Here is a 10,612-nt window from a genome sequence, read left to right as displayed (position 1 = left end):
TTTATTTAGAAACAGAAATCATTGTCATTTTAATCAATTTAATGCATCCTTGATGAATAAAAGAATTAATGTAGAAAGAAAAAAAAACATACTATATAGGTGTTTGCTCCTGCTATTTAAATCCATCACACAAAAAGTTTATTTCATCAAAGACTGTAATATAATTTAGAAAATGTGCAATATGCCACTTACCCAGCCAATAGAATGTTTATTTATGGCCACTGATTTCTCAGTGTCTCTTCTGCTTTTTTACAAGCTTTTCATTAGATATTCTCTCTGTGAGCAATTACATTTCATGTTTATGTACAACGTTTACGAATGTCTATAGGGTTTACTGTGACGAGTTTGACTCATCTGACTTAAGTGCTTCAGTGGTATCCTGGGGTTGAACTGTAGCAGCTGTGGTCTTACCTGGAGCCCTGGATCCAGAGGCAGAACTGGGTCGTCTCATTGAGCCCATGCTGCCCCCTCTCCTGCTGTTGGAGAAGCCCTTAGAAGAGGAAGAGGAGGAGGACCTGCCCCCATCCACAGAGTCCTCGTCATCAAAGTTCTTATCTGTAGGGGACACAAGCAACATCGATCAACGATTAAAATATTTTCTCTGTACTTTCAGTCTTGTGGGTTGTCTGAGTAACTAGTTTTGACTCAAGAAATCATTGTATTCCCAATCGGAAGCTTCTTAGGCCATGTTTAGAGATGGTAACACAAATGTATCAGATGGTAACACAATTGTTAAACTGATTTATCTTATCTGAAAGAGCAAACAAGGAACACCACAGGAAACACCGTCTTCCTGAGAGCACAAGGAAAGGCTCACGCATACTTTTCCCAATATCTCTCTGGGTCAAAATTTCCATAATTTCCATCACTAATTACGACACACAGACTATCATAACATCATGCCAACCCGCATGTTTTTAATATAGCGATATTGAATGAAGACCTTGAATGAAGATACTACAAATTCAAACCAAAGACCTTTTTTTGGTGTTCAAACATGACAGCAACCATTCAGACAGTTCAGAAAACATCTTTAAGGAAATTCATAGATTACTCTACTGCAAGGTATTCTGGAAGTAAGCTGAAATCAAAAAAAATGAGCGGACGTTCACACATTCCAACAGTCTGAGGGGAAGGGGGTGGCACACCAATCTTTCTGAACAGGAAGGAGCTACAGGATGAATCTATTCTGCTGCCTCATTCTTGCAGAGCACCAGTGCTGTCCATACAATTTTGTCTAAAGATTAAATGTCTTGCAGATTATTGTGAATAACAATCCGAATTTGTTAATGTCAGTTTATTCACATATTTTTGGAAATTATATTTTTGGCAATTTCATGCATTTACTAGACAAAACAGTATAGAGGTCAGACAGGAAAGCATGGGGTGGAGAGAGGGGAAAGGGATCGGCAAAGTACCTCTATTTGGGAATAGAACTTGAGCATGTCTGCGCTACAACTCCGACATCTTATACACATGATTAACAAGTCATTTATTCACACTGAAAACATCAGCAAACTGCTTGATATCCTAAACATTAGAATGAAAAAGTACTCTAAATGAAATACATATGCAGAACATAGAAGCAATTCCAATGCTAACTTGAAATGAAAATAAAATGTACATGTCATGACATTTCAAGCGTTCTACTTGGCAATATGTGATCGGGAGTTCATGTGCACAACGATTAAATCAAATAATCACGATGAGGCGCTTATGTAATAATCCTGACAAGCCTACAAAGCACACCACAAACAAGTCAAAGCAAATCAAGGCAGTCAGAGCAAGAGGAAAAATATATTTCAATTGATATTTTTGTTTCAAGTAGACTCTTAAGGTCTCTAGACTTTAATAAACACGCACTACAGAAATACTAAATCCGCAAAACATCACATACAGTACTAAAAATGTAATGCACTGTGAATGTGACAGTTTAAAATTAAAACTCCCTTAAAAAAAGCAAAAACATGCAGCTTATATATTTGTTAAAGCTATTATTCAGTATGCGTTAAAATAAAGTAACAATTCAGAATCACTATATTTGGTTACCAACAGCAAAAACATGATAAAAACAACTTTAAAGAGATGTACTCAACATAAATCACGCAGACAGTCCTAAGCATTACTAAGATAAATACATTTTCCCACATTAGATAATTTAAGGTTAATCGCAAGCAGTTCCAAAGATGTATGCAAGATGTCAGACTCCGAAAAACATACTAATATTCCTGTTAGGTGACTTAATTACATCTCCACAGGAAGGCCTTTGCTTTTGCGTTACTGTTTTACTATGGAACAGAACCCTCTTTTATATGCCTTCCCTACTAATCCAAAATATTTAGATTATTTAAAAAGCTATCAACCAAAGAGTTGAAGTTATAAGTCTGCAAAAGATGTGTCAAATCGATGCACATGTACACAAATCGAATTAAATGTGTTGGAGGTCATTTCTCAGCATTTAACTAAGATATGTCGTTTAGAGAGAGCTAATGTAGGTGGAGGAATGCATACACAGTCCGTTCCAGTTAATCCAGCTGAGAGGTATGCTGCCTGCTGAAAAATACAGCCCAATATTACTGGTGGGTGGTAGAGACAACAGCTCATGTGTATGCGTGTAAAACATCCATAAACGGCGACAATATGCTCACAAAAGATATCTTTCATAAAACAGTATGTGGGCAGATAGCTATTGACAGTCAAAAAATGCCACAAAGGCATCATTCACGATCCTCTGATATCAAACTATCAGTTTTAGCTGGAGCTCAAGCAGCGAGTTCAATGTTTCATTTCACTTAATGATAACCATTTTCTTTGATTTGAGAGCCTACAGAAGCAGGCCGCCACTGGCTCAACAACATGCTCCGTAACTTGCTTAATTGGCCTAGAAAATCAAATGGTTCATCGTAAAACTGCTGTGCAAATCAATCTAACAGCAAGCTCTCATTCAATTTAATAGGAATGTCTGCCTTGGAGCAGAAATGGCTAATCTGAATTATGATATTTCTTTCTGTTTTATACTGCCTGAAGTTTGTGAAAGGCACTTGGAGATCAAAGTGGCTACCTGTCAAGTGAAATAATAGGAAAGACCCAGTCATACCTTACCAGCACTGTTTTTAACAACACAGCCCTGACACACACACAAAACACAACACTTGCTGCATAAAATTGAAATTCACTTTTTTCTTTACCCAATGATTCTATTAACCTTACTGTGAAAGATTAATCCAAGCAAGTGTTGTATTTTCGATAATAATAAAAACTGAGCTTGTAATGTTTAATCAAAATGTCATAATCTGAACTTCTAGTGAAGCATCAGACTTCTCTCTGGTGACATATGCAAACATTTAGTTTGCTTAGCATTCTGCTAAACCTCTAGAATAAATTAAAGGGATAGTTTACCCAAAAATGAAAAATGTGTCATTAATTACTCGCCTTCATGTTGCTCCAAATCTGTAACATCTTTGTTCATCATTAGAACACAAATTAAGATTTGTTTTTATGAAATCTGAGAGCTTTCTGACCCTCCATAGAGAGCAATGCAACTACAATTTTCAAGGCCCAGAATGGTAGTAAGGACATTGTTAAAATAGTCCAATTGAGACCAGTGGTTCAACCTTAATGTTGTGAAACTATGAGAATACATTTTGTGTGCAAAGAAAACAAAAATAACAACTTTATTCAACAATTTCTTATTTTCAGAGTTCGTCTACGATGCATGTTTGAGTACAACAACATGGTTTAGAACGACATAAACATGAGTGATTAATGACAGAATTTTCATTTTGGGTGAGCTATCCCATACATCAGGGTGAGCAAACAACAGAAATACAAATTTTGGTGGTCTATACATTGTAGCCATCTACTACAACAGCAATTTCTAGGCAACAGCATAGATACAATTTACATATTTCTAAATTATCCAATGGAATGGAGTAAATCAGCCTCTTTCAATAATAATTCTTCACAGACCTAAAACGGACCATAAAATATGGATTTATACAGAGGGGCCTTGTGGAGATAATGATATTTATTTACTCCTGCTGCTCTCAGAAGTGAGTAATGTCCTTTCAAGAGGACAGGCCCCTGGAATGGGCCTTAATCTCCTTGCCACTGATGTTCTGAGTTTGAGAGATGTGTCATTTTAACCGGGGAGGGGAAGGAGGATATAATCTTTTCTGCATGACCTGCCAACTTTGAACAAAGTGCTTCCCCGGCTGCTAAATCAGATTTTTCACATTTGACTGAAGACAAACTATGTTTTGATCCAGAATCAATGTAATTTGTTTACCACAGGAACATGGGATGCTTACAGATCTGTGCAAACACCTGTCAAAAAATCTGTCCTCACTTTCACGGCCAAAGTACCTGCCACTGTGTCAAGCGACAACTTTCTTTAGCTGCTGAATGGACTGAGACGATGACACAGCATGACATGTCAGAGTGACTTTGAACGTGTCAGCGCAAAAAAGCTTAGAACCCAAGCGACATGTTTACATAACAGTGCTGTAGGACATGAACTCATACACACAAATGCCCCGATCCATTAATCTCACTCGCTAACTTTGCTGCCGGACCCAATATCAAGTGTGTACTGTATATAAAAAACATGAACTGGTAGAGTATAATCTGGGTGTCCAAGAATGCACTCATAACCTGTATTATGTTAATAGCGTATGCATATTGTGCGAAGGTGACAACAAACGCTCAGAGCAGGGTACTTTACTGAAGGTGAATGAAGGATTATGCTCTAAACAGAAAGTGAGTCCTAGTTCTGTTGCTTCACTAAGGATTCAAAATAGAAAGAAAGCATGCTGTCAATTGGTATTAAAAGCAAGCCAAGGAAGTCTTATTGGTGAGTTAATTTGTTTTTGAAGAAGAAGAAGTAAACATGAAAGCAGTCTTCATTAACAATGTAATAATTCCATCTGCAGTGACGTCACAAAGTCAAAGAAGATTATTTTTAACCATCACTAAATGTTTATTTATTTGAGCAATGTTTTAGGCTAATGTTGTAGGTTAAAAATGGATGCTTATGCTGTGAGACGATTTAAAAGAAAAAAAAAAAAAAAACAGTGAGAAAACAATTATACACATGCATTGGATCTATATGCTAATGTAAAAAAAATACAAAATAGCACAAAGTCTCTTCTAAAATGCATTAGATGAGAAAAATAAGTGAATACACATGCATAATGCGGTTATATTTACTGAATGCAATACAACACAAACTGTAACGAGAAACGTAGTGGCAAATCTGTTGTGAGATGTACTGAATGTTCGATACATGTCACAAATCTATTTTATATCTTACATCTCAATTTCACAACAATCTGTGAGATTCGGTGTTTTATTTTTCCAAAACGACAATATCTATAAATGGATACGCTGCCTTTCTTTGTCAAAATGCTTTGAAATCCAGCTAAAGAGACCGTATAAAACGGGCAAAGCAAAAACACGAATATTTAAATCTCAAAAGCATTATCATCTGTAAACACGAAAACATCGGAAAAAAAACATGCTGTCCCCTTGGCAGAACAGCAGCTGGAGGTTTAAGGCTGCTAGTGCCCAGCACTGCTTTTATTCATCCCTGACATTAAAGCCGCCATTCCATTCCAATCCTTACCTTCTCCGGTTGTCATAGAGCAAGCGTCTCTTCAATTCANTCTCTCTCTCTCTCTCTCGGGTCTCCGCCTCTCCCTCCCTTTCCTTTCCTGCTGCTGTGGTCTTGTGACTTCACCAAAGACAAAAGCCACCCAAGTCTTTTAAATAAAGGACGTAAAAGCATTTCCCATGTAAAGACTGAATGTGACGTACAAACAGTTGTTCTAGGGCCATTTACTTGTCATTTACTTCGCTGCCCCTTAATCTTTTCTAAGTTTATGTTCACAGAACTTGAGATACCTTCCAACTAAAATCTTGACACAGGATAGAGACTCCGGATACTCTGGCCCTCACACAACAGATTTACACAAAATATTAGCAGTACAAATGAAAGACATTTCCTATTATATAATGCTATTAATATTTGTGCAGAGACAGCAATTATTAAAAAAAGGAGCTGTGCTGAAAGTGCTGCATCTACAAGAAGATGACAGGGACATTTAATTTACTAACTCTAACCTAAATCGCTAACAAAATATATGGTAACTACTATATGTAGAATTACAACTCCGGATTTCCAGTCTGAGAAAGAAAAGTCCAACAAAATAGTCAGACAAATAAATCTCTGCTTAAGGGTTCTTATCACAGTGTATCTAAATCAGTGTCTGCCAAAAGCGCCTTCAGACCATTGGTCATCATTTGCAAAACTATCACTTTTCCAATATAGCAACAAGATTCATGGCAAACTACTTTATACAGAGCACTGCGAACCAAGGATCACATCAAAGCTTTTCAATTTCAAAATCAGCATGACATTATTCCATTAAATACATCAAAATTCAGAAAAGAACACAAAGTAAGTCCCTTTGAATCTAAAGTCAGACAAAGTGAAAGCACCGCGGCATAAAACGTAAAGTGACATTCTCTCTCTCCCACTCCCGTTCTATTTTCCTCTCTTTCAGGTGTAATTCTAAGCAGACCATCACCCTAAAAATGCTAAAAGATTTATGTTTTATCCAAATAAATTACCTCTTCCTGGTTTCACGGACAGTTCAATCAGATTTACAAAAAAAAAAACTAAAAGTCGAAGAGGCGATCATACCAAATAAACAGACATTTCATTTTCAGTGAAATGACAAAAAAAATCTTTCTACCACAGATGCTGCTTTCAACCACCCACTGAAATGCAAAATGAGTCCAAAGCCTGCTTATAATGTGCACGGGGCCGCAGGGGAGAACTGGTGGAGGAGGTGGAGGAGAGGGGGATTCTCTATTTCAAACAAATACGTTTCATAGCCTCTAATACTTATAGATCTGTAACTGTTGTGCCCAGACCTACCGAATTCATTAAAATGGTTAAAAAAATAAATGGTTGGGAATCCCTTCCCTAGAACTTTAATGTAAAATTCAGAGAAATTTTTTCCATAATAGTTCCAAGTGATGTCTGTTATGTATGCGGGGTTTTTGTCATTACAGACATGCTTCTGACAGGAATGGTAGTTACATACCTTCTTTTGGACTAAAGTAGCATCATAAGCATACTTCAAAAGAAAAGGCAATCCCATAATGCACCGTTGATAAGCTCAGTGAATAAAATCCATTCAATACGGTGGATGATGCAATAAATCACCAATCCCCAAAAGTATAGATTAAAATAGCTGTTCAATCTAATAAAAATGCTCAACACGGTTTCTACACAGTGTTTTACAGATGTGTCATTTGTGAGGTTAGGATGTTATAGGGAGCAGAACTAGGTTTTGGAACAAAGCCATGTTAAACGAGTTATGATGTTAAAAAGCCAGTTGAATTCTTGGAATTTCTAAATATAAAAGTCCTACCTGAACCTGAGGAGAGGATCATGTTCCCAGATCTTTGGACTTCATCAAATCTGCTGAAAATTACATTCAACCTGTAAAAAAAAAAACAAAAAAAAGTAGGAAAGACATTTTTTCAAAGTTAAAGACTGCTCAGTTACAGAAAAAAATAACTAGACCTTCAGAACAGTAACTCCTGGAAATGTGACTCTACGCAAAACAATCCTCAGAAACAGGTGTTGCAAATCTAACAAAAAAGGCTCTCATTAAGCAGGGTAAATGTGTGTGAAATACTTTTCATGCGCTCACTCCCTTTGTCCTGTTATACCACTTGACTGCTCTACTATTTAATGAACATTATTATTAGCTATTAGCTATGGACATAATGACCTAACTCTCAAACTATGGATACAACAGACCGTAAAGTACTTGGTTGCTTAACATGCCGGTTAGGTGGTCTAAATGTGTGGTTCGGGGCAAGAACAAGCTACAATGAGAACCAGACTGTTTGCCATTAGCCATAAGTCTGGCTGAGCGAGACTGTTTGTGATGTAACAGTTGATGTGTCACATTTCAACATAGCTGGTTTTATGATCCTGTTAGTGTAATGCAAGCTATGCACCAACTGTTTTTGACCCCAAAGCAAACCTGGAAGTCCAGAAGTTAGAGTAATATAAGTGCGAAGAGGTTAGCCAATCGTAACCGAGGTCGTTTACAGGTCTTAAAGGTACAGTAGCAAAAAAATCTTGTTTAATGGTCAAAGAGATAATTACATACAACAATACTATAATTAAATGAAAGTAACATTGTAAGTGGATTAAAGGAATAAAACAATGATTTTAACTACAGTGTGGCCTCTAATGAAGCAACAATTTGGAAAACCTTCAAGCATCCTCAAATGACAGCAAAAACTGTGAAACTGAACCATGTAGCGCTGCTCTCTAAACTCCTCCCACTGCGTATTCACAAAGCTGAGGATATTTCTTCCTGTAAAACCCTCTGAGAATCCTTCATCCTTTACATCCCTCTCAGAAGATTGTCTGCGCGAGTCAGAGGCAGATCCCCAGAGCTCTGCGCATCAAAGCCGATTCGTCGTCATATTCACAGCTCCCTGTGAGGGGATTCTGCCATGCTGAATCTGGACAGGCAGCCACATTTCTATGCCTTACAGTGTGGCAAAGAATCGTTTTAAGTTAGAAAAAGGGCTGAGCGCTAAACTGAATAATCACAACATGCATTTATGATATTGATAAAGAAAAATCAATAGCGTGATGGTGTTAATATTCAAGACTCTAACTGCCAAAGTCATTACATTCTAACTAGGACAAGCAAGTAAAGCCTTGTAATATTAATGTTTAAGAGGATGTTGTTTTCAGCAATCCTGCTGCTAGGATTTCATTTTAAATAAGGGCATCCCTGCTGACAACCACTGACAAATGCAAACATTTAATCCTACAAGTCCATCATTTCTGCTTTACAAAGTGTCCCACAAGAGAATTTTGCATTGCAAATGAGACGGGATGCCTTTTCTGCAGTTTGAAAGAAGGGAAATGCTGCTTGCTAAACCCTCATGCAATACAGTGTTCAAAAAGAGATTTCTTCCTCCATTCACTTCATCCAAACAGACTGACTGCACGCACGCTTCTAAATTAAGCTGAGAAGATTTGAATTTTGCAGATACACCCATGGCAGTCTGTGAAAAACAGCAGCACTGAAAAACTGTCAGGCTGTCAGTGCGCTTAAGACACAAAATGGATACTGAACATTCGGAAAATTAAAACTTTCTTGTGGACGCTTGATTTATGCTAAACACGGGCTTTAGTGATAAAGCGGTAAGAGTTTGATTCTTTCATAGATCCCTCCGAGGGTCATTTTAATTGTGTGTTTATCATTTTTAGCAAAAGGATTTGGTCTAGTCCCAAAGAATTTGTGCACAGATGCACATGAAGCCAACTGAGAAGGCAGCACGGATGATATTAATCTAATAAATCAAATATAATGAGCGCAGCTCTCGGAAATGGAAAGGAATTAGCATTAGCTTAAATATTTTTGTATGAACCAAATGATTGTATTTATAAGATCTGGTGAATTAACTCAAAAATAAGGGAGCTGCATTACACGTACTTGAGCCTCGATGCTCACAAACAAGTCACCGTTTTGACGTGGTGTCCGAAGTCACAGTAAACCGTTTTCCCCAGGCATGTTCCAATTGAGCCTGCCCTCAAAGTTTTAAAACTATAACCACCGAGAAGATCAGAGAAACAGATGCCTGCATGGTCCCTGGAGACATGCACAGATTTTAAGTGGGAGGGCCATCTAACAGATGTTACAACCAAATTCAGACCACAAGCAAATGCTGGCATGCCGTCCTCCTCTTTTTGCACTTCGGTCAGCTTTTGCTAAGCAGCATCACGGCTGGACGCTTTCTTTAGCAGGCTCAGACTGAAAGAGCAAAACATCTGAGAGTGGCGATATAAATGCCACTTTTCCGAATGCTAAAAATCCCAAAATCAGGAGGTTGAAGCTAAATGACATAGGCAGCCAGTGTGCTGCACGTAATGTTAGCTGCTAAAAGCATATTAGTCTCAAGTTAGAGGGCAGAGCCTGATTCTGGGTCTACAGGGAAATTAAGACCTAATGACCTGTATGAATAGCCACTTTAGCCCCTTAAGTGAATAAGAATCATTACAGCACTAACAGAGACCGGTTCATAAATGTTTTCACTCCGTTTAGAAACACTTACTTGTGGGGGGAAATATCTGTCTATGTATCAATGCCTGATAAAAGTAAATGAACGGATGCAGTGCATAACTACAGTGAGAAAAACCTTCAAGGCAAAAACATTAGTACAAAATTAAATTGAAATCTTTCTGAATTAGAAAAGACCCTGGGAGTGATCTGAAGATTAACTAATAGTGTAGATGTAATGTTGAGGCATTGTATTTGAATTGGAAGAAAATTAATTGAAGAAAAAAAAAAAAAAGCAAGAGCTTACCTTGATTGCGGCAGTCCTTTTTTGCTAAGGTCAATCCTAACCTTCTCTCCAACATGTCTGTATATTTCCACAAGGCAGTTCATGGCCGCATCCCGAACCTGGGCAGATAATTGGACAGCTTCTTTTCAATAAATTCCCTCATTTTAAAACAAGCATCTAAACTGTACATTTATAAAACTGGAAGTTTATATATTATTATTAT

General features: G+C 37.5%; 1 protein-coding gene across 1 annotated transcript in view; it reads right to left on the bottom strand.

Annotated features, from left to right (window-relative positions):
* LOC122351618 (CLIP-associating protein 1-like) overlaps window positions 1–10,612 on the bottom strand; it is a 42,377-nt gene that overhangs the window by 23,205 nt on the left and 8,560 nt on the right. The window contains 3 exon segments of the mRNA XM_043248827.1: window positions 412–555; window positions 7,440–7,510; window positions 10,411–10,508. Of these exon segments, the coding sequence (XP_043104762.1) occupies window positions 412–555; window positions 7,440–7,510; window positions 10,411–10,508 (313 nt within the window).

Source organism: Puntigrus tetrazona, chromosome 9 (genome assembly GCF_018831695.1).
Source record: "Puntigrus tetrazona isolate hp1 chromosome 9, ASM1883169v1, whole genome shotgun sequence".
In the NCBI taxonomy this organism is placed as follows: domain Eukaryota; kingdom Metazoa; phylum Chordata; class Actinopteri; order Cypriniformes; family Cyprinidae; genus Puntigrus; species Puntigrus tetrazona.
The sequence above is the reverse complement of the archived record's forward strand: the minus strand, read 5'-3'. Positions and strand labels throughout refer to the sequence as shown.